The sequence below is a fragment of the Podarcis raffonei genome, chromosome 1, assembly GCF_027172205.1.
Source record: "Podarcis raffonei isolate rPodRaf1 chromosome 1, rPodRaf1.pri, whole genome shotgun sequence".
NCBI classification, from domain to species: domain Eukaryota; kingdom Metazoa; phylum Chordata; class Lepidosauria; order Squamata; family Lacertidae; genus Podarcis; species Podarcis raffonei.
In genome coordinates this window covers 68,521,929-68,547,597 of record NC_070602.1, presented here as the reverse complement: position 1 = coordinate 68,547,597, position 25,669 = coordinate 68,521,929, and the positions used below count along the sequence as shown (strand labels likewise).

The window sequence follows — 25,669 nt, the reverse complement described above, 5'->3', positions numbered from 1 at the left end:
ATAGAACGGGATGTTCTGTGGTGAAAAAACCATGGAGATTACTTGAAATACTGTAGCTGTAGGGGTATAGCCATTAAAACATATGGAAACCAATCCTTATGAGGAATGGTTGAGAGAGCTGGATATGTCTAGCTTAGAGAAGAGAAGACTGAGAGGTGATATGATAGACATCTTCAAATATATGAAAGGCTGCCATATGGAAGATGAAACAAGCTTGTTTTCTGCAGCTCCAAAGGCTGGAATCCGAATCAATGGATTCAAATTACAAAAAAAATAATGAGATTCTCACTTAAACATTAGGAAAAACTTTCTGATGGTAAGAGCTGTTCAACAGTGCAATGGAATACCTTGGAAGGCGGTGGACTTTCCTTCATTGGAAGGTTTTAAGCAGAGGCTAGGATTCTTTAGTTGTGATTCCTGTATTGCAAGGGGTTGGACTAGATGATCCTTGTGGTCACTTTCAACTCTACAATTCTATGATTATGGAATCTCAAAACAATTTATTTCAATTCAAGGTTTTGTAGATAAAATGAAGGGGAAATGTTTTTCTACATCTGCAAAAAACCTACCGTATTTTTCGCTCTATAAGACGCACCAGACCACAAGACGCACCTAGTTTTTGGAGGAGGAAAACAAGGGGAAAAAATGTTCTGAATCTCAGAAGCCAGAACAGCAAGAGGGATCACTGCACAGCGAAAGCAGCAATCCCTCTTGCTGTTCTGGCTTCTGTGATAGCTGTGCAACCTGCATTCGCTCCATAAGACGCACACACATTTCCCCTTACTTTTTAGGAGGGAAAAAGTGAGTCTTATAGAGCAAAAAATACGGTACTTAAATTTTTCGGCACATTAACAATAATTCCACGTAACACATTTCTCATTTGTTCAAGCTGATTCTGCTGAATTTCTCCATTAGTACAAAAAAAAATCACCTTCCCTAAATATTTTATATTTGGGGGAAGAGTATTATTTTTCAGATAGGCTCATCTTTTAAAAATTGACTACACAGAGCTATCCTATATTAGCCTATACCATGTATGTAGCCAATGAATTTGCAGCATCCACCATCCATCTGATCCCCTGCCCACTTCCTCCAGTGGGAGCTTCTGCTCAATCCAAGTGCCTATTATAAAGAACCACCCTCCTAGATCTGGCCAAAGGCCCATCGAGGCCAACATTTTGTCTTCACAGTGGCCAACTAGATGTCTATAGGAATGTGTGCAAGCAGGTAATGAGCACAACAGTGCTCTCTCCCTTTGTTATTATCAGTAACTGGTATTCACAATCATACTGTCTTCAGCCATATAGAAAGAACATCCAAGTAGGTTGTGGACTCCATTGGAGGTTTTCAAGCAGAGGTTGGATACCATGTCAAGTCATGGATGATTTAGCTAAGATTCCTGCATTGCAGGGGGTTGAACCCTTGGGGTCACTTCCAACTCTGCAATTCTATGATTCTATGATTTAAAAAACAACAACAAACCACCCAAGTTGGTGACCATCATTACATCTTGTGGGAGTATATTCCATATATTCCATAATTTAACTATGTGGTGTGTGAAGTACTTACTGGTTTGTCCAAAATTATTTATTATTATATTGGTTATTAAATTTCTATACCGCCCTTCACCTGAAGATCACAGAGCGATTTACAATCTAAAAACACAAAAATACACACCATAATAACAAACAAAAACAAGACCCCACAGTATTTATTATTATTATTATTATTATTATTATTCCCAAGTTCCAGTATTATAAGGGAGAAGTGCTATCCACTTTCTACACACCATGCTTATTTTTATGCCCCTCTCTGTCTCCCCTTATCTCCCCTTTTCTCTAAACTGAAAATTTCCAAATTCCATAAACTTTCTTCATAGGAAAGTTGCTCCAGCCCCTTGATCATTTTAGCTGTGCTTTTCTGGAGGAGTGATGCAGAAGCATGAGCTTGAGACCACATAGCCTTTTTGAGGTGAGAAGACCAGAATTGTACACAGCATCCCATGCAGTCACACCATAGATTTATGTGACAACATTATTATATTGGCAATTTTTTATTTATTCTTGTTCCTAATGATTCCTAGCATAGAATTTGCCTTTTGAACACCACCTGCACAAATGAAATTTGCCCTTTCATTTGTGGAAATCCTACTCATAATCCAACCCAATGTATGGTTTAATTGTTGTTTTGCTATTATATAATCGTATTTATTAACTGTATAGCTTGATTTTACTGTTGCAATTTGATTCTAGCTGATATTGTAAGCTACAACGGGTTCAATTTGAAGATAAGCAAGATATAATTTTATTTAATTTTTGCAACAACAACGGTGTCTAAAAATTGAAAGAAAGGACCTATTTTTCATAAAGGCTTCTTATTAAACAATGATGTAAAATTCCTCCAAAGCCTTGGACTGCAAAAATTACTTTGCATCATAATTAATACAAGTCTTCTAAGCACATTTAGAGCACGTAAAATACTTAGTAAGAATGTGATTAACAATTCCAATGTGATAAAGCAATCAAAGAAATTCCTAGAAAACCAAAGCTAGTCACATATACAAACAGAGGTATTACCGGCCATGTCATTATCAGAAGTCACAGCCTAAAAGGATAATCTGATTAAACACATGACTTTCAAACTACTTTATTGTGAGCACTAACAGTATATGCATTCTCTGAACACACAGTGTAAAGCTAGAAGTCCATGGCCAGTTAATCTTCCGGTTCCAGTTTAGAAATGCATTCTCTCTCACAAGAAGACCAATGCAATACTCCATGTTCAATAACACTTTTGGGGGAAAATATTTGATTTGATGGTACATGTATTCACCCCAAACACAATGGGAATAGCCACCCTCCTAAGTCTTCCATATGTCAGTTAGATAGATCAGGGGGAGCCAAGGTGGTTACCTCCAGATGTTGTAGTTCTTATTAAACTGTGAATTATTCAGACTTGAAAGAGGTGAACATAGATGAGCAATATTACTTTAGTCAGATCGACACAAACAATTCAAGGAACTGAAAACAAAACCTTGGATCCCTCTCTCTCTCTCTCTCTCTCTCTCTCTCTCTCTCACACACACACACACACACACAAAGAGAGAGAGAGAGAGAGAGGTGCTGATAATACCAAGGTCGCATTCGATCCTCATATGGGACTGTGGCATAGTCCTGTACCGCAGGGGGTTGGACTAGATGATCCTCGGGGTCCTTCCAACTCTACAATTCTATGATTCCACTTCAGCTTGGACAGCAGGAGGCTTTTTTAAATAAAAGCCAAAAAAACCCCTAAAATATAGTAATTGTAATAACTATTTTAAATATTTAATTTCTATAACTTGATCACTGTTGTCCATGTGCTAGTAACTTCCATATTACTACAATGTGGTCTATGTGGGACTTCCCTTGACCTGTAAGCTGCAACTAGTGCAACATGTAGTGTCTCAGCTGCTCACTAAGGCTGACTATTACAGTACCATCATATTATTCTGCTACTACATTGGCCTCCAAGTAGCTACTGTTCTAAGTACAAATTCCTCTTAAGCACTTCTCAAATTTACCATCTCAGTGTAGTTTTTCTGCCTGAAATATGCAGTACAAAAATATGAGATAATGATGATAAAGACTCATCATCATCAACATACTTCTTACCCATCCCTCACCACAAGGTCCCAGGGCAGGTCACAGCGATTTAAAAATAGAGTATTTATGTATGGCCTATGAACTATGTTATCAGTAGGTATTTCATGCTAGTGAGGAGGAAGAGGCAATGCCACCTTTATCAATTCTGTTTTGCACTTGGTTTCTGTGACTTTTGCTGCCAACCAATGGAGGATGGCATGGCAGCATGCACTGCTGACCTTGCGTCCCAGCACCACATGCTGTTACTGGTTAGAGAAAAGGGCGGGAGGCAAGGCAGCAGATGCAGCGGAAGCATATCCCTTGATCCTGACACTATGCTTATACTGTATTGAGCTCCCTGCTGCCTTGCCCCTCTCCCTCTTGATAACTGGCAGCGGTGTGCAGTGTTAGGAAGTCAGATCAGCAACACAATCCCACTCATGTCGCTATTGTAGCCAACTTAGCAAAACAAAAGTCTGAAGTTTTGTAAATTCTTCTTCATTCATCTCAGTTCCCTAGCCCCTGTATCCAAGTTTCTGAAATTTTACAGGTTACTTCCTTAGGAACACACTACAATGTATGCCATTATCATACTAAATTCCTAAGAAAAAAATCTAGCACAAACCTCCCTGAATCAATAACTTCCAAGCAATTCATAAATTAATATAAGCCAGTCTTCTGAAATTTGGCAGGTTTCTTACCTGGGGGCATCTCTATGATGTACACTATTTTAATATGAACTGGACACAAAACAACAGGGGATATTAACTGCATAATTTTTCAACCACCCTAAACTGTAAGGGCCGTCTTTCCAGGAAATTCACTGCACCAATTATTCTGAAATTTGGCAGTATTCATCCCTCACAAGGGGTTTTTTAAACAAGGGGTTTCATTGTTTTTTAAAAAAATTAGATTGAAGGGTGCCCAACAGAAAGATTCCTGGGCTACTTACAAACAGCAAGGTAAACTATGCCTGCAAATATCCAATTGTGTCAAAAAGAGGGATAAGTTATAAGCATTTTTATTTTCCTATAATAGTGAATGAGAGAAGGCATGAAGCTTCATTTTTTCCAAATTGAGATATGAACCCAGGCTGAATTAGGAAGTTTTCAAAATGCTTTATAACAAGTCAGGTAGTTTTTCAAAGAACCAAATCTGGGTCTGAACTGAATAGTGTATTCTGTGCTGAAAACTATAGGAAAAATTAAAGTGATGTAAACAGATAAAGACATATTCCCCCTAAAATTAACTCTATTAAACATCAGAGAGCTCATGACACTGCCATCTGAAATATACTCTAAGACATCCAAACAATGAGATTTTTCTTCAAGTCTTTTATGTATGATGACAGCAAGCGCTCCAAAATGAAACAGGCAACAGTTCGTTCTTTGGTGGTCTCCATTTTTTAGCTGATTATTATTCCCAATAGCAACCAATCTGCTTGGCTGAATTAAAGTGAGAGATGACATAGTGAAGCCCAGAAATGGGATAATATGTCAATTAGGAACATATTCAGAGATTAAAAGCAAAGAAAAAGCTGTGTGCTAACACCATGTGTGTCAAGAGTGATTTTTAATAATTTGCCATATCCTTTCTGTCATAAACTGTGTCTCATCTACATCAGTTGTAACAGATGAAGATGGGAATGCTTTAAAATTAATCTCATACATATAGCTCAAAGTCACAGTTTCCTCAGCTAGTTTGTACTTTAATACTATCATGTGAATAAGCTTTTAGCAGTAGAGTTCATATTAAAGACACAGTCTTCACATGTCAAGCAAAGGAAAACAACAATTTTTTAAAATTAATGAGCTACTTATTAAAATATTCAAGACAACTAGGTCAAGCAGAAGCAAACACAAGGTTGGAATAATATCCTAATCTATTTTAAGTGCTTAAACTTTGTATACTATTAATGTAAAATGGATTGTATTTAAAGTAAATGTATGGGGGGGGAGAAGCATACTTTAGTACACTATGTGCAGGCTTGGCTGACAAATATTTCATCTTAATGCAGTAGAAGACATGTTCTGGATCAGTCTGACCTTGAACAGAGAATAACCAAGCTAAAAAATGGTGTTCACACAACATGTTTGGCATATATGCTTTACATTATTTATATAAACTATTAATGGAACACCAAAGCATTCAAACAAACAATGCAGATGAGTTTCTGAACTGCTTATAAGACAAATTAACAGTTTAAAAGACAGAAAGTGAGGTTCTCAAAGGTGCAGTACAAAGTAATATATGAGCGTAACATGAATCATGTGTCATAGCTCTTCTTTAGTGGTAACTGATTTAATCCATTTAAACTGTTTAGGAACTTGTGGCCTTCCAAATTTTGTTGTTCATACTACAGTTCTGCTCAGCCTAGCCAGCAAAGCAAACATTCAGGGATTATGAGAGCCATAGTCCGAAATCTGGAGGGTATCCTGTTCCCTACACTTGGGTTAAACTCATTGCTGCTGAAAAAAATAAAATAATTTGCATTTGGCCAATAAATCATCCTCCGTATACTTTTGAGATCCCTTCCTAGCAGTTAAATGCTAATCATGATAAAATTATGACTCTCTTTTTTTTTTATATAATATTTTTATTAAACAATTTTTATATTCATACAAACAAAACATACATAAACAAACAAAAGACAAAAACAAAACAAGAAACAAGTACCATTTCATATCCTAATTTCTTAAACCTTTCTTCTTCGACTTCCTCATGCCTCCCGTTTCTGTATTCCAAATTCTAATCAATTGTTCAGCAAATCTTCCCTTATTTTGCTATAAATTTAAACTAATCATCCTTATTCTCCTTGTCTTAACCATTACTAATAGTAACCATTTACTTTAGTCCAACATCATTCTAACTGTCATTAATTTTGTAATATTTCTTTAAATAGTCCTTAAACTTTTTCCATTCTTCTTCCGCCGCTTCTTTTCCCTGGTTTCGGATTCTGCTCGTCATTTCTGCCAAGCCCATGTAGTCTATCACCTTCATCTGCCATTCTTCCAGTGTGGGTAGATCTTGCGTCTTCCAGTACTTCGCATAAAATTATGACTCTCTACTGCCTGAGCAATGAGCATCACATAGGAGACATGTGGAAGCCAGACACTTTTAATCCAATTAATCTAGGATACATACAATCAGTAAACAAATGTGAATCACTTATGTCATAAAGTGAGCAAACCCAAAATAGAACTTTCCCACATGTTTAGAGCAGACACAGACACATGAAAATATTTTAAAAATACCTTGTTAATCCATTTTTTAAATCTCAATAAACGAACCTGAAGTGTTCCCACAACCACAAATGTACATTAAAACCGTCCGTCCTGCTTCAAACTATTTTTTTTCCTGAGAGACAAAAAACCCAACAAAAAACCCAGCAACTTCTACTTTGAATCCAAAAAAGTTGGTTTACTCCATTTCTTATGGGTGTTTTGTTTGGAGCTCAAACACTTCAGCTCAAATTCCTACTTGGTTGGCCAAGTTGGATGGTCTGGTTGACCTTAAACAAATTGAAATTTCTCTGAGATTATGCTTCATTTTAATGTTCTCTTTAGATTATGGTATGTGGGTAAGTACACGTGTAGGTTCTGCCTCTCTCCTGCAGGCAACAACAATTCCTGAAATTCCCAAACTGAAACCAAGCCCAATGTCATGTAAAAGTGAATTTGTTGTTGTTTAGTCGTTTAGTCGTGTCCGACTCTTCGTGACCCCATGGACCAGAGCTAGTGAATAGAATGGTATAAAGCCCTTACTTGGAAATGCTATTTCTCTAGGATGCGGGGAGACTAATTTGTCACTGAGAATTAAAGTATATGTGTCAAGGAACTGCCATCAGCTTAGAGGCGAGAGGTGGAAGGGCAGCTGGGTTACAGGTAACCTCCGAAGAGAAGATCGTGCGAAGCAGCTCTTCCTCTGGTGAGAAGGGAAGCCTTGCCTCCAGTGGGGAAGGGATGCAGGGATCGGAAGATGCTAGAGAGAGCCGCAACACCAAGCTTGAGCAAAGCAGGGGGGAGGCAAGTCCCCCTTTGCCAGCGCCCTCTCTGCACAGTCGGTTTACGTGCAGAGAGGGGAGGAGAAGGATGGAGGTCAAAAGACTGTTATGCTGGGGAAACTTTAAGGACCGCCCACTCCCAGATTCTGCTAGCGATTGATCGGACATGGACTTGAGAGGCTCTGCACTGTAAATGTTTTTGTACAGATAATAAAGCCTGGAAAAGACCGGTGAGATTCTTGCCTGTTCACTCTTGAGCAACCACACAGGCACATAACAATATGGAAATGTAAAGCAGTTTACTGAAACACAGTTTACAAAGACAGAACAAAATAAATTAGAGAGAGAAAAGAATCAGACTGCTTTAATATGACCCTGTTAGCAAGCGTAGCGGCGAGTTTGAAATTTTGTAAAAGTTGTATGGCTACATTATTACAAGCTGCATTATAAAAGCAGATATATAATGAGATATAATGTGAAAAAAATTGTCTGTAGTGTCAAAAATCTGTTATTTTTATAAAGGCTATTCAAAAGGTTTATGAAAATCTGAAATCTAATCAGGATATTAATCTACACCAAGACTACAGGCAGTGCATGTAACTAAAGGGTATGCTATATTTACAGAAGGCCATCTTAACAGGAATTTGGAGAGTAGGGTTTTATCAAGGGTAAAGCTAAAAAATGTCTAAGAAAATCTGTGAAATGGTTTTTGGTTACTTTTTACCAACATTGCTGTGAACCTCTATGTCCATGTTTGCTATTCCTGACACACCTGCCCACTATTGCAACAACATAGCTGGAAGAATCAGACATATTCTATGCACCTATGATTAAAAAATGCAGGAGCATTTAAGAAGCCTAAAATAGATAGGGCAATGCCTTTAACATTAACAACTCCTCAGGGCCACCGACAAAGTTATAAACCCTTAGCCTCTTTGTTATGCTCCGAATAAATTCATGCACTTCTTCCAGACCACAGAAACTCTAGAACAATTTTAAAATATTAGTTCTGGAATCTGAATAAAAGAACTTCTAACCACACTCATGAAGAACAAACAAAAGCAGACAATTTAAGATTTATATGTGAATACAGCATTTTCATTTGAATTGCTTTTAAAAGCGTTGCACGTGATGCATCAATGGATTTGCATTTTATATCAGCTGCTAAATTCTTCTAGGTGTCTTTTACTACAGAAAGCAGCCAAACCTTCCAATGAAGTGTATTATACAGACCAAAATATGTGGGAATAACACCTTATATGTTTTGCCTTCTACTGCCAGAACTTAGTAGCCTCAGTTTTAATATAAAACTTTGCTACTTCACATCTCTTACATTAGAAGGCTTGGTCACATTGGGCTGTTTTCAATATTTTCACACTATGAATGGAAGGAGCTTTAATTTCATTCTTCATGGAGAAAGAATTCTGTTAACAGAAGGAGGTTCCAGCCTCAGTAACAGTAGCAGAAAGCTGTGGCAGCACACTAACGGCAAAGCATACTACAGAAGTAGTCAACTTTTAAATCCAGTATGTATTTTGATATTTGCTACCTACAAGGGAAGAGCATGCATACATGGCCTTTGTTTTCTGTGAGCTCCTGCTTGCCTTCGTCTGGTGACTACTGATCTAATTTTGAGACCTTAGATGCATGTATTCTGTTCTTGGTGTTATAAAAAGATAATATTGAAATTCTATTCATAGTTACACCGATGTAAGTCTCACTGAGTTCAATGGGGCTCACTTTATGAATATGATTCCTATTCAGATTCAAACATGCTTAGCTTCGGGGAGGTGGTGGCCTCTTGTGCCTTCAGACCATGCTCTGGGAGCTTCTGGGTAGTTAAGTACAATATTGGTCTCCAAACCATTTATACTTTTGAGTGTATAATCCTGTGTATGCTTACCTGGGATTATGAAAATACCACTAAATAAGAGTTGGCCAACTTTCTGTGAACATGCAAAGGATTGTTCTGTAAATCTCACTGCAATCTATCAGAGATTGTGCTTCATTTTAATGTTCTCTTTAGATTATGTGGTTAAGTACATATGTAGGCTTTGCCTCTCCCCTGCAGGCAACAATTCCTGAAATTCCCAAACTGAAATGAAGCCAAATGTCATGTATGTCATGGTGAATAGCATGGTACAAAGCCCTTCCTTGGAACTGCCATTTCTTGGGGGGGGGGACTAATTTGTCACTGAGAATTAAAGTATATGGAAATTTAAAGCAGAAACACAGTTTACAAAGACATAACAAAATAATTAGAGAGAGAAAAAGAAAGAATCAGACTGCTTTAATATGACATTATCTAATATGAGATTATTACAAACTGCATTATGGATCAAAACATAGCTATCTGAAGCATCAGCTTCACTCAGATCACCCTGCCTGCACACCAAGATCAACCACGTAGAGGCCTTCCTCGTATGCTTATCTTTGAGCACTGGGCCTTTTAAGCTGTGCTTCCACATCTCAGGAATGCAGAGCTGGTTCATCAAGCATCATCCCTACACACTTGCAAGAAGTTTTTTAAAAACACATCTGTTTTTTTTAAAAAAACAATACTTGACTGTTGCTTGAAATCAGGCTTTGTTCTGTGGGGTTGCCAATGTACTTTGTCATTATTTAGTTTTGGGTTAGCTGGACATTTTCCTTTTAATTTAGTTAGCTTTAATTAAGTGTATTTAATGTGGGTGTGTTATATTTTGATTCATACACCATCTTTGGAAGACACTGGCCTGTAAATGTTGCATTAAAATATTTCATGTAAAATAACCGTGTTTATTTTTTGGGATTTTGCATTTTTCCAATTTCAGTGATGCAGTTCTTGGTTCAACATCCATAAAAATGCATCTGAAATTACTTATTTTGAGAGAAAATGCGTTTAAAAATACATATTTTGTACAAAATGTATAGATAAATGTGAACTTGCATAATTTTTTTTTAATTCACAGATTCGTGCAGAAACAGGACTTAGGGATGAACAGAGTTGAAAATAACTCAGACCAAACATACACTTATCTCTATTAAAACATTACTCCAAACCATTTAATAATTTTTGCTAACAAAACTAGCAACAACCATTAACTTGTTGAAGCTCACTATCATGTTCAATACTGGAAGGACCTTAGCCTTAGCCAAAGAGCAAGTTGGAAAGAAGCAGTTTCAAACATTTTATAATAAATTTCACAATTAAGTGTTGCGATATCTTGGTCCCTAGATTCTCTCTACAAAGGATTCCAAATAATGTGTCATAGAGAAATCATTTAAAATTTCCAATTTGGGTAAATTACTTCAGCAAGCATTTTAAACTGTCCAGAAATTAGTAATACACATGTTTTAAAGGGGAACTGCCAAGAAGGTTACACCCAAAATCTAACCTAACTTTTCTATTTTTAGGAATGTATTCACAGATCTAAGCATGGGGTGGGAGTTAAGCATTTTAAATCTAAATGATTATACAAACATGCAAACAGTAAGAAAGTACATGTTCTAATTATGGAAATATGTGTACACGAATAACACGCAAACCCTTACAATTGATATTTCTATATCAATGGCAGTATATTAGCATTGACCATCATCCCATAATGGTTTGTACTATATTGCTTTGTACTGCATTGTGTTAATGCTATATAATACATGTATAAAAATAAAATTGTTATGTTTTAATCTATTCCAATACACAGACATCCAGCAGAGGGAGTAATGTGTTTTTAAAATCATTCTGAAATGTAGAACTAAGAACCTGTGTTAAACCACAAATAAGAGAGCAAATAAAAATACCATGTTGAGCTGCTTTCTATAAATATGCAAATTACATTGAACAGAAACTAATTTTGGGGGGGGGCGAGGGGGAAGAAGTAACAAAGAGGTTTCAAATAAGCATCCCTTTAAATCCTACTACTAAGACTCAAGGGAAAGACGTTGAACATAGAATTATAGCTTTGGAAGGGACCCAAGGGTCGTCTAGTCCAACCCCCTGCAATGCAAGAATCTTAGCTAAAGCATCCATGACAAATGGCCATCCAACTTCTTCTTAAAAGCCTCCATGGACTCCTTCCACAATCTCCAGAGAGAAACCATTCAACTGGTTAATGAGCCAAATGTAAATTGGAAGACAGTTAAGTACACCAAAATTATTGAATAATATTTGAGTTTGCATAAACATTTGTTTTAATTCAGATCCCCAGTTATTATGGGCCAGGCAACTGAAGCTGTAGATGAAATGTGCATGAATGAGGTACATTAAGAGCTGGGTATGTGACTGAAGAACTTGTAGAAATGAGTTCCTAGGTTTGTGTGCATGTGCTGTGTGAATGATTCAATAAGATATTTACCTGAAGATTGATCTCTGCTTCATAGAAAGTCAGGCAAGAGCAATAATGCCGCTCAGAGTTTATATCTGTGAGCACCACCACAAAGAACGTAGGCTGCTTCCTCTCTCTGGACAGATGCCATCCTCCAGGCTGACAAAACTATGATCAAAGAAAGCACAAGTATAGTTTTAACCCACAGGCCAACTACATTGATTAAACATAATAATTTATAATGTGTAAAACTATGATAAATACAAATACTTATAATGGACAGTGTTTTTTATTTTATTTTATTGCAGATCTACTTGACAGTTCACAAACTCGGAACACTTGGAAACATTTCTAGTATGGCATATTTTGTTCTTACAATATTGACAGCTGCAGAAATAACTCATCTAAATTATACACACAAACACTTCCAAAACTGTGGCATTTTTTTTTATTCCCAGAATTTTCAATTGTAGTGTTGCTCTTCAGAAATCAATGGCTCACCAATAGAAAGAGTGGTGCTTTTTGGCTACTCCATTATTATTTGCCTAGAACTACACACACACATCTTGAGTTCCTCAGGGCCTGCTCTCCAGAATCCAAACCTGGTGCCAGACTTTTGCAGTAACTCTGGGCTAAAGAAAACAAAAACTATTGTACTGTACCTTACTTTGCAACATCTAAATTAAAGTTTCTGTATTCAAGACTACAACGTATCAGGCTGCAAAATAGAATAAATCACAGAACACAAGTAGCAGAAATGCTGCTAATTAAAGGAAACTGGAATTCAGTGCTATTTTTGTACTAATCAGATTCCAATCAGTATTTTAATAATGAGGCTAATTTCATCTAACGAAACATATATAAATAGCTTATTTTGTACAGAAGCCCATTAACATATCCAAACAGCTTTCTAACACTATTTTCCATTCTATTACATATTTGACTCAAAATCAGAGATTATTCAGCACAAGGATCTGTGCAGACTAATCCAGATAACATGACACTTGCATAACAAGATCTAATTTGGTTTCTCACAACAGGTCCCAAGAAGTGGTGGTACAGTGTATTTGTAACATTTAATTTGTTAAGCCAGTAGGTATTTTAATCACTGCTTTATGAGATTTCTGTCTTTACAAAAAAGGAAGTCAAACCTTATTTCCTCCATAAACCTTTAGGAGACTCCCTTGTTCAATGAACTTCAAGTATCTCTCTGGATTATTTCATAATCCATATTTCAAAAAACAAAACTAAAATAATACAGAATTAAAACACTGTGATAAACAATCTGCTTTGTCTAGGTAAAAGAATGAATTTCTCAGTGAATGTGGAAGGCTACTGAAAAAGGTATTTAAATATTAAAGGAGGATCTTTTTATCATCTGTTGGGAATATTCAACACAATATGTTTCAATAACTGACCTTACTCAAGGCACTCAATTGTGTATTAACTGAACAGATAAGAGCTGGCCGCAATTCCTAAAATGAGTGCATATTTATCTATATTTTGTAAAGACAAGCATTAATGTTTCTGTTCCTCTAGTGAAGCTATCTCAAGAGACCCATGCGACTAATTTAAAATGAGGTATACATTCTTTAATAAGTTCTATGTCATAAGTTTTCCTGAGGCGGTGATGTCACTCACTGTCATGACTCAGCTTAAAAGGTAAAGGTAAAGGTACCCCTGCCCGTACGGGCCAGTCTTGCCAGACTCTAGGGTTGTGCGCCCATCTCACTCTATAGGCCGGGGGGCCAGCGCTGTCCGCAGACACTTCCGGGTCACGTGGCCAGCGTGACAAGCTGCATCTGGCGAGCCAGCGCAGCACACGGAATGCCGTTTACCTTCCCGCTAGTAAACGGTCCCTATTTATCTACTTGCACCTGGGGGTGCTTTCGAAATGTAAGATTTGTAGTGCTGTATCAGAATCCTGAATGTGCCTGAAGACAGGGTGGGGTTGTTGAGCATAAGAGAAGGCAAGTTGCACAAAAGTAGTGGCTGTGGCATGGAGCTAGAATGGAAGGACACTGAGTGTAGAAAGTAGTGGGAGAGTTCTCAATAGATGTCAGGAGCTCAGGAAAGGAATGTCGAGAGTGAAGAATTGACTCTTTGTTATCAAAGGTTAGTGAAAGGTATGTCCATCAGCCCTACATCTCTCAGCTACTCCTAGGTGCGCACCCAATGAGGCAGTTGCAGCAACAGAGAGGTCCAGCTCCCCAACTTGGTTCATGTATCGCCCTCCACCCGAGCTGTAAACAAGCAGGCAAAGACTCTGCCTGCGTGTAACGAGTTGTTGCTTTCTGGTTGTTGCTTTTTTTGAGACAATGGAACAGGAGAGATGGGGACAGGAGGAGGAGGTAGGGAAGCCCTTGATTCTCCACCAGCCTGACCTCTCTCTCCTCCTCCTGAACCTGTTCTTCACTCTCCAGTCCTGCAGCTTCTCCTGACTCGTCTCCTGGCTGTTACAGGCTCCCCCAGATCAATGATCACTTCTTCCAACCCACCGTCTCCCAATGGCCACTCACCAGTATCCAGCCACCACTACTCAGTGCCCAGCCTCTCCCTGACAATAGACTAGGAACAAGGGTTGCTTTTAAAAAGGTACAGCAGAGTAATCTTAGAATGGGGTTGTCCATGGTAAATAAATGTTTCAGCTAAGGATGGATTTTAATTTAAAGTTGTCAATTTAACTAACAAAGCTTGTGAACCAGCCAATCCTAGTGACCAAATCTCCAAATTAGTACATCAAGCATCAATGTATTCCTGGTGGCTGCCCTACAGTCATGGATATTCTTTCTTCTGGAGATTTGCCAAAAGTGCATACCCAGGAGCCATCTGGAAATATTGTAAGACCTTTGAATTTCAAATGGCTTTTGGTGGTTAGCTAAAAACAAATTTAGGATTGATACTTGTGCTTTATATATGGTTGTCAGTTTCACATATATAATAATAATATATTTTATTCTACAGTGTTACCTACTTTAAGCATTTAGATTAAAGTATGTTAAAGCAGAAATTCTGTATATAAATTTAGTACATTGCAGGGCTGAGCAAGATTGTGATTGAAGTTTTATAATGTATGGCAGCAAAAGGAATTATTCTTTGAATATATTTAATGTTTTCGAAGTGCCTTCAGGAACCATCATAAAATGACATTAAGGTCATACATGGAAGCCATGTTGTGAGAACAGTTAATACTTGTGAAATGATATACCAGCTTGGATATACTTAACAATCCAGAACTTTCTGCTCATGCATTAATCAGCTCTTTCAAAATGTTCAGTATGGTTTGATCAAACACAATGGCTATGACAGATTTTTTGTTTCATACATATCAAAAACTATCCTGTTGTGTATATAAAAGCACAGCTTTCTGTTTCCACAATTTATTTTAAAAAGCCAGCAGTTGCCAGATTGTTGACAATGAAATATTATTTAAGTTATTATATAACATGTTATGGTATACTTGTACATGCAGCATATTAGTAATGTAGTTTTATTCCGCCTAATGCATTACAGAGTTATAAGTTCCAGTAAAGAAGATAGATGACATATATTTCCCTATGGGTCAATTTGATTTATCCCTAAAAGTTATAAACTATTCCCTGAAGCATAAAAATATTCTGTTTCAGATATCATCTGAGACAGAGGAAAGGGAAGGGAATAAAGTTACATTGTGTTGATGCCAGACTGATACTGAAAGTTTTCTTATCAATTATATCAAAACAATTTGTATTTGAGACTGCCAAGAAAAAAATACCAATACTGAAATAATCTATCGTCATACTGAAGATGTAAAGGATGCCTGCAGTATGGTGTATATATATAGAATTACAAACAATACAGACAGACTAGCTTTATCTGAAGCCAAAATCCAGGTAGACAAATTAAGAATACAGTACAGTTGGAATTTGGGAAGGGATCTGCATGAGGAGAATGCTATTGTGTTGCTTTTTCACAGTAAAATATGTGCCCAAAGTGGCTTACAATAAACAAAGTATGTAATATCTCAAAAACAAATTGCTGCAAAAATAATCTTCATTAGTCATTCTGATCCAAAAGGCCACAGTTATAGGATTAAATACAGTTCAAAGTGGATGAGTCTTCTTACCAGGCTCAATGGCTCATAGCACTTGCAGAAAGCCAAAGGGTTTGCAGAAAAAATGGGTTTTGGGGAAATATCTGAATGAACTGTAGTAGACTAGCTAGCCCAGGCTTCCTCAACCTCGGCCTTCCAGATGTTTTGAGACTACAGTTCCCAGCATCCCTGACCACTAGTCCTGCTAGCTAGGGATCATGGGAGTTGTAGGCCAAAAACAGCTGGAGGGCCGAGGTTGAGGAAGCCTGAGCTAGCCAGATGGGGTTCGTCTGTTCCACTCACTCAAGCTTGTCTACTGCGATAATTATTAGCACAACTACTTTGGAAAAAGAGAGGTCAGTGTGCTACAGCTGCCAATGAGGCCAGAACAGTCAGCAATAGAAGAGAGGAGAGAAATTATCTGAATACTCTTTTATAGGCTGTGGTTGAGCTCACCTACTGGGCATCATCCTTTTATCTCATTGAGTTTGGCCCTTCACTGGCTAAGTTCCATTTGCTAGCCTCACCCAGGAAGCAGAATTTTGTGTTTCAGGCGAATAGTATCAAAAAATGACATCATGACAATAATTTACTTTCATTTATTTCTCTACTCCTCAAATTAAGAATTCACTCAAGAAGTTTCAGAAGAGAAGAGAATGCGAGATACAAACACTCAGAGCTCAGAATCGATAACAAACAAAAAGCTAAGATCATACTTCAGATTCAACAACCTGCAAAGTAACTTCAAAGTGTCTCCTCAGACACCAATAATTTGTAACTGAGGAGCATGTAAGAAATACATCCTAATACTTTTTAGCCCCAAAATGTTGGCACTTGGGAATAGCTGAGTGTTCCATCCTATGTTTACAACTAGAGAAAAAAATGGCTGATGTGGTCAATACATGTGGATATCTATCCTTAGAATATTCTTTTCAGTCAATTTATCATCTTCTATAATTAGTCATACTGTCTTCACTCATGAAACATCTATGGAAGAACAGTGAAGTAAAAGGAATGGAGATAGTCTTCTCCAGTGTGTAAATGCCTTATATGGGAAGCTTATCATAATCTTCTCATTTTCCTCCAGTTACAAGTCCCCTTGCAACTTGAACTATGGCAAGCTTCGTAATGTGGTATTGGTATATTATACAAAAGGCAACCTAAGGCATTCTTTAGCACAATGAGTATGCATAATTAAAGACAGATTATTATGCGTTCTAGTAATCTGGATTATAGAAAAAAAAAAACATGTACTTTACTCTCTTTTCTCTGTGCATTTGGTGAGCTACAACTAATTAACAAGTAATTTAGTTGCTTGATTTCATGGTATTCTGTTCTTGGGCTATGAAGAAATGGCCTGTTAACATTTACTGCTTTTTCGTTTTCCAATGTGTAACTATTCTTGACTGTAATTACTATAATGTGAGATTTGGAGAAACAAAAAAGGAGCACACTTGTTTATGCAATCTCCATCACATTTTTCAACAGACTGGCAAATTTAACATCATGCTGGAATACTGTGAGAAATTCATTATCATTTTGTAAGACAAGTCAAAACCGATGCCCAGAATACTGGAGTGTTGAGTCATAAAATAGTGATCTAAATGTAAAATTTAACAGCTTACAGCCTGGCTTGTTTAGGTAAACCAGTGTACCTGAAACTAATATTAAATATATGCACGAGTGTTTATGTGCTTTCGCAAAGGAGACCAGTGCTGGAATAATTGTTTTTTAAAAATTATTTCTAATTATCACTTCTGGTACCCACTCCTCTTCAGCTTCCAGATATATGCCTCCCAAAATGGAAACACTTAAAAGAGAAACCCTGGTCCAGTTCGCCACTTCAGTCAACACACAGGTAGTTGTAATGGTGGATATGTAGAGAAGGGCAATATGCATATATAGGACCCTGTGCTGCTGAGGATCCCCCAAATAAATACTCTTGTTTTCTCCTACTCTCTGAATAAAGTCAGTAGAGGCTGGCCTATTATGGCAATTAAGGGTTATCCCTACCAATCAAAAAGTCAAGCAAGTTTAACTCTTTCCCACCCCTCCAAAAATACTCAACGCCACACTCTTTCCTGTCCCATTCATCCTTCCATCATCCATTTGAATTTCTCTGGACAATCAGTTCTCTGCACCTCAGCTAATCTCACTCCAAAAGTATTGCTATGGTGAAGAGGTCCCATCCATATGTTTCTAGGCATAAAAACAATGGGATAGTAAATCTGCTTGTTTGTTTTTGAAAATAAAAATGTATATTTTTTGTAGCATACCTGGAAAAACACATCCTGCGATATGCACAAACATCGCAGAATAACAATAAACAGAAACTCCTTCAACATCTGAGACACCCTTGTTTACGCTGTGTAAGCATAATCCCCATGAAATGTCAACAAAAATCACACTAATTATCATGAAATTAACACATACCTTAGGGGCATGTCTTCTGTTTTCTGATGTGTTTGTGGAAGTAATAAAGTTCCAAATTCTCCCGCAAAAGTATCATTCTTGTTTAATTCATCTTGCCAGCCTTAATTTATATGCTAGTTTTTCAGTAAGTGCCATTCCCTCTTTTACCAAGATGTTAAATTAGCTCCTTTAAGATCTTTCCCAAAGGTGGCTATGATCATATGTGCTGTCATCAGTAGGTATCCTATTATTGTAGTTTTGTCAGTCAAGTTTTCAGAGTAATTACTGCAAGGCAATACATTTGTTTCATTCTGGTACAGGACTGTATACCAAGCCATTCTATGGAGTTAAATGGCCTAAGGACCTATTGTGCTAATCTTAAACAAAATCATCTATCCAGAAACAAAAGCAATGTTATTAAAATGAATGATTCTAAAAGCCTGAAAACAAACAATTAGACAAAGAGATTTGGCTTATTCTGTGCAAGTTGCAGGTAAATTAGTTAAATATTTTTGTACCAGGAAACATAGGTTGTCCTAAACCCTATGACATTTTAATAACTGAAAATAACTCTGCAAGCTAACTTGCAGAGGATAAAAAACAGATTTCACTGAGAATCTGGAAAATACACTGCCTAATATGTAGAGGAGGGTTACGAGAACCAAAAGACTCCTGCCCAGTACTGATCTGTGTTATGAACTTCTGTCTTCCTTTGACATGTATATCTTCGATGGGTAACATGTGCAGTTTTTATGCTAGTAACTGAATGCCAAATGCTGCAGCTTATCTCTCTAGACATTGGCTTTAAGTATTAAGCAAAAGATGGAGAACCTGTGGCTTTACAGATATTGTTGGATTGTAATTCCCATCAGTCCCAGAGAGGTGGGCCAATGGTCAGGAAAGATTAGTGTTTTACTTCATCAACATTTGGAGGGCGACAGGTCCGTATCCCCTGTATTAAACTGTTTTAATACACAAGCAAAAGGACTATCCACAGAGTATGTCAAACATTAGGGTAATACTAAGTCTCTTGGGGACTTTTTTATGTTGACAAGCCTATTCAGTTCTTTTATTTTTTAGATGAACCAGTCATTCTTCTGAATATTTGGTATTGTTTTATTATATTGTTCTATGATGTGAACAGCCTTGCTATTTTATGTTAGTGTGTGGTATATAAACACTTTTATGGGGGGGGGGGAGATTTTGCATTGATTAAAATGAGATGAAGTGTAACAAAAGCAATGAACAGAAGACCTTAAAGTGTGATATACCAATAATTCCACAACACTATCTTGCGGAGGAATTTTGATCTGCTGTTCTCCACATTAAATAGTTTTCATTTCTCCTAATGCCAGAAGCCATTGTTTCAATATTTACTTCCTTCTGCCAGCTCAAACTTGCAGACTCAGTTGGTAAGGCATTATGTTGGTAATATTTACACAAAAGACCACAATAATTTACCTATTCATTCAATTTGCATCACATTTTTTCACAAGACTGTTTGCAGATGTACCTATAAAGGAGAACATGCACATATAAGGACCTTAATTGCACTGAACAAAAGTCAGTGTGGTCCAGCGGGCAGAGAGACAGACATATATGGAAAACGTGAGAAGGTAAAGGGTTCTGATGCTGGGACATACCTGTGCACTAGTAGAATAATGCCTGCAGAATGTTGTCTAAAGAAGTTCTGCTAGAGCTCTACCAATTGCTAGATTCCTGCTTTTGCCTTCAAACCTTCCTCAGACTGTACTAAAGAGTAACACACCCATACCCACACACCCCATGTGTCTGCTCACATGACAAATCAACAGCAGCAGTCTGAAAAGAATGCAGTGAGCAATCAAGCAAAATGGATGTGAGGGTGAAAGGCCATTAAAACATGTTTTGTTAGTTTTATAGATGAGGATCAGAAGAAAGACTGCTGGGCAGTAGATACTGCTTTCAGCAGGCAAGCAAGCAAGCAAGAAAAGAGGAAAAGCTAGAAGGCCAAGAAAGCTGGAGTGTGAAGGTGAAGGTAAAGGTAAAGGACAGGGTGGTCCAACATGTGACCCTCAATGCCTTTTTGGCAGCCCTTGATAGCATTTGAATGCCCCCTCCCAGCTTGGTCTTCTCAAAGCTTGTGCTGCCTTCTCAAAGCTGAATAAGCGAAGTGCTTGGCTTTGGGAAGGAGGTGTGAGGACTGTGACAGAGTTCTAGAATCCTTCCCACTCCTTCCCAAAGTCTAGTTAGTGCTTTCCCATCTTTGGGATGGAGATGGAAGGGCTCTAGGACTCTGTTAGAGCCCTGTGCCTCCTTCTCAAAGCCCGGTCCTCAGTCAGCTTTGGGAAGTCAGCACAAGTGATGGAGGGCCCTTTCACTTCCTTCCCCTCTCCTGCACAACAAGGCAGTGTGCGGCCAACAGGTTCTGTGTCAAAGTACTCTTGCAGCCCACTCGGTATGAAAAGTTGGACTGTCCTGGCACATAGGACTGTACCCTGTTCTGTTAGAGAGCAGCAGTTAAGTAAGTCTTTCTTTGTTTTTCTTACCTTGCCTATTCTCCAGTAGGCACTACAGTAGCTCCGAATCCAAAAAGGCTTACTGGATTTTAAAGCCCAGAGGCAGCCAACCCACACCCAGTGGGGGCTTCCCAGTGGTGCCTCTGGGCAGATGCCATAGTCTCTGAATTTTGATTTATTTATTTATTTAAACTAAGTCTCCTATAAAGAAAGGGGTAAAATGTGCAGATACCTTCTAAGCTATTTCTGTTAAATGAGAGTGGTCTGGCTCCCTTGTATATTTTCCAGGTACTGAGGAAAGTTCCCTGGTGATCTCCAAAATCAGGACAAGGACGACATATGCTTATCTTGGGGAGTCAGGTAAGGTTGTTGGGGTGGTTGTCTAATTTTGTGTTATGCCTCGCTCCCCATAGCAGTCCTTTTGTTATATGCCTCATACCCACCATGGCAGCAATTTTGTGACTGGTGCTCCCAGAACTCTGAAAATTTGAAATGTGCCCACCAGTCCAAAATGGCTGCCAACTCCTAATAATAACCCTTGCCTGCTCCTTTCTACAGTGAACCTCTGTTTATTATTTTAATCTTGCTGTGTTAAGGGCAGCACCAGCTAAAGAACCAATGAAGCTATTGCCACTGGGAAGGTGGGAGCCCAAGTGAGTCACATAGTTGGCCACCTTCATTTGAACTGGCAGGTTCTGGCCCTTCCCCATTAGCCAAATCTTGAGTGATATATTTTGCTATATTTTGGTTCTCACCAATGGAAATAAGTCCCACATCCACATGCTGCCTGACGTTGAGTAAGCCACCATTTTCAATTCAATTTTCACACCTATAAATAGGAATAGTGACTTATCTTACATAGTTGCTCTAAGGATGAACATAAGATTATTGGCCTTTTGCAAATTCAGTATCATATTGGCAGCAGTATTAGGTATAGCAACTGGCACTCCTGTAGGATATATCCTGCTTTAGTGCCTGAATAAACTGCCTCTGTTTTCAGTAGACAAAAGTGTTTTGTTTTCAACACTGTCATTTATAATGTTTTATAACACCATCTCACCACCTTCTAAACCATCTCTTTGATGAGGTGCAGCCAAGTATGTAATGGAACAAAACACAGTCCAATATCTGTAACTCTGTTTCCACAGTATCTATAATGATTAAAGAGATAAAAGTAGTGACACAAATATCTATTGGGAGAAAGCTTTTTATTACCTATGATTCCTACTTAATAGATTTTTGAGGGGGGTTACCTAATTAATCAACATTTAAATAAGTACACTGAGCAGGACATTTGGAACAATATTTTGGCTGCAAAGTGTATGAACTCAACAACTGAGCTTTCACAGCAGTTTTGAAGAAGTGCACCAAATAACTACACATACCAGAACTGAGTCTCATGCTGGCAAAACTTTACATGAGCTTCCATTTGACACTAATACTCATGGCTCAGAACTACATGAAGTAAAAAAAGAGATTTTATTTCAGCATCTTGGCATAAGTAAGAAAGCTTTTGCCAAAATGATATTACATGTTTGACTACATCATCTTGACAGAAAGCATTGTATAAAGATTATTTCCTGCCCCCCTCCACTTATAAAAACATACACCAAGCCAAAACAAAATGATGCCAAATTCCTACCTGGCTTATGGCATGAGCAGCAAAAATGCAGGTATAATTACTGCTCCTTTTCTACACAGACATAGCATATAGTATTTTTAAAAAGTTGCACAGCATTCTCACACCATACATCTATGGAAATGCAGACATTTACCATTAATTTTGTAGTTTGTGATGCAGCCCAATATATATTAATTGACTTATTTCATTGTGCTTGGCAGATACGTGGAATTCCATTCCTATTCCCATTGATATTGTATGTCTATACAATTTCCTGATATTTTCATTTGTACCAAAAATGGTCTAGCGTGCAGCTTAAACACCATCACCTCACCACCTGTCCTATTATAGTTCCTCACTTTGTTTTCATTCATTGAGCTTCTGATCTTCTCTACTGTTTTTAGTGGATTTAATTTTTCTGTTTCTATTTTTAATTGGTTACTGTCCTTTTGTAACAACAACAACAATTCACCCTACATCAAAAGATCTCAGGGAGGTTCACAAAATAATAATAAACTGCTTGTGGACACATCAAGGTCAAATTGCAAGATTTAAAAATGTGGATGACTAAAATCTCTATCCATGGTAACACTAAACAATCACCTTGACTCCAACTGGACACTCAAACATTTTGAAATACATTATTTCATTGACTGCTGAACTTATATTCAGTATTCACTATGTACTAATTTTAGACTGAAACCTGTTTGTCTATTCTCTTTCAATTTTCTGTTCATAAATCACAGAAGCATAAAATTGTAGAACTGGAAGGAACCCCCAAGGGTCATCTAGTCCAACTCCCTGCAATGCAGGAATCTCAACTAAAGCATCCATGACAGATGGCCATTCACACTCTGCTTAAAAACACCCAAGGAAGGAGAGTCCAACACCTTCTGAGGGAGTCTGTTCCACTGTTGAACGGCTTTTACTGCCAGAAAGTTGTTTAGTTGGAATCTCCTTTCTTGTAATTTGAAGCTATTGGTTTTGGTCCTATCTTCCAGGGTAGGAGAAAACAAGTTTGCTCCATCTTCCATGTGACAGCCCTTTAGATATTTCAAATTTCCTGAAACATCTGGATCCAGAAATGCAGCAGCCAAGGAGATCATAACCGTAGGGGTAAGGAATTAAAAGTTCACCAGACCCAGCCACTCGTGCTGGTCTCATATGGGCCGAAAGAAAGAGCCAAGGAGGCCACTTACATACAGGGTCCCATAGAAAGAAAGGGGTCAGGCTGGGCCTGGACCAAAGGCCTGGTGGAACAGCTCCATCTTGCAGGCCCTGTGGAAAGATGTCAAATCCCGCAGGGCCCTGAACTAGCACTTAGAGAGCACTCAAAAAAGAAGTGATGAGACATATGACTGCAACTCTAGCACAAAAGTAAGTTTCCACACTAACATTTCTCTCTCTTCTTCATTCAGCAAATCCTTGTAAAATAAAGGCAGATGAATCCAATTCCCTAAACTGATTTGACCATCCAAAAATAAATTCTTATAATGTGCCACACCTAACAACAGCATGTAGCAGGGATGCCATTCTCTGCAGCAATGCTATCAATCCTGCAGTAATTAAGGCTTTTTCAGTCACTGGAGTCAAAAGTAGACATCACACTTGAACTTCGCCTTAGGATTCCTGGTACACAGATGTTTTGTAACAAAAACTGTTGACAACACATAAGTTCCTACAGAAACCAGAGATGTTGACATTTGGGGAAAACATGCCAGTTACTTATTCGGGTTGAACAATCCAGAACATTAAAAACAAGACCATTTTAAAGCTTTAATGTCTTTCTAAGTAAAAAATAAAACAAATTCCTCTTAGCTGTCGGGTTCAGCTCCAGCAACTTAAAAATAAATAAAAATCCTTAAACTCTACAGCTCCCTCTAGACAAGCAAGCTGCCAGGGAATTCCATACATGAAGCCTGTACTATACTTGCTGTAGCCCAGATGCATCAACTGATTCCACAAGGGACAGGCTCTGCTGCCAGTAGTAGGTGGAGCTGTCTGAAATGTGGCTTTATTTATTTAATACATTTATAGACTGCTGTTCAGTAACTATTTCCAGGACAGTTCAATGACAAGACAACATCCTCTGCTGGACTAGCACTACAACAGCATAAAAACAACTTCAGGTAAGAACTTCCAGTTCTTCAAAGTTTATCCTTACAAACTCCACTTTTATGGATCATTCATTAGTATGGAAAGCAAACACAGGGGCGGTTTAAGGTAGCACTACCAGTTTGGCCATACTGAGCACTGCACTGCAACGGGGCACCACAATAATGCTATGGAATGGAGCATGAAAAATGGCAGGGGTGCCTAATTTCAGTGACACACAGGGCGCTGCTGAAATTTGAGAGCCCAAAGTCTGCCACTGGCAAACATTAAATAATAGTTCCATAATTGCTTCAAAGATTGTGACCCAAACATACATAGCTTTCTCCTGGTCATAACTTGGTTTAAGATTGCACTTCAAGTAATTTTAGCTAGATCATGCCCAATGCAAGAACTTTTAGAGTTCCACTGGTTCCGGTGTTAGAAATGTAAGTACTTACTTAACCCAACCACTGAAAATCAATTGGACTTGACATGTTAATATGGACAGGCTGAATTTGAAGGAAAATAAAGTTGATAAGATGTAATATGTCTACATGAACGTGAAACAGGGACAATGTTGTACAACTTATCCTTGGTTTCCTCCCCTCTGCCCCCTGTAGAGTAACTTTTGCTTACAAATGACAGCTCTGGCAGAAAGAGAGTTGCTATGGGCTCCTGAAGAGTAGTCAAGGAGGCTGCAAAAGTCTTATAGACAGCAACGTCTACAAGCTTATCTCATACCTCTGCAGAGGCTGTTTATAACAGAAGTAAAAACTGCAGACTTGGAGGGGGGCTGCAACTAGCACATCTACCAGTGATGTTTTGAGTTTATCCATGGCCATGCTGTCCCCAGCTGCTGGCATTCTTCTCTCCCTCTCTCTCTCTCTCTCTCTCTCTCTCTCTCTCTCTCTCTCTCTCACACACACACACACACACACACACACTTGACATACTTTAAGATTATACTACTGACACAAAGTATAGTCGTACTTTTCATAGGAAAAAAAATCTCAACACACTTCACAGTCTCTTAAAAAAG

At 38.1% G+C, this 25,669-nt stretch overlaps 1 protein-coding gene across 1 annotated transcript in view; it reads right to left on the bottom strand.

Moving 5' to 3' along the window:
• SBF2 (SET binding factor 2) overlaps nucleotides 1-25,669 on the bottom strand; it is a 206,580-nt gene that overhangs the window by 112,984 nt on the left and 67,927 nt on the right. Inside the window, exon 4 of the mRNA XM_053391246.1 lies at nucleotides 11,964-12,101. Within this exon, the coding sequence (XP_053247221.1) occupies nucleotides 11,964-12,101 (138 nt within the window). The remainder of the gene's footprint in view (nucleotides 1-11,963; nucleotides 12,102-25,669) is intronic.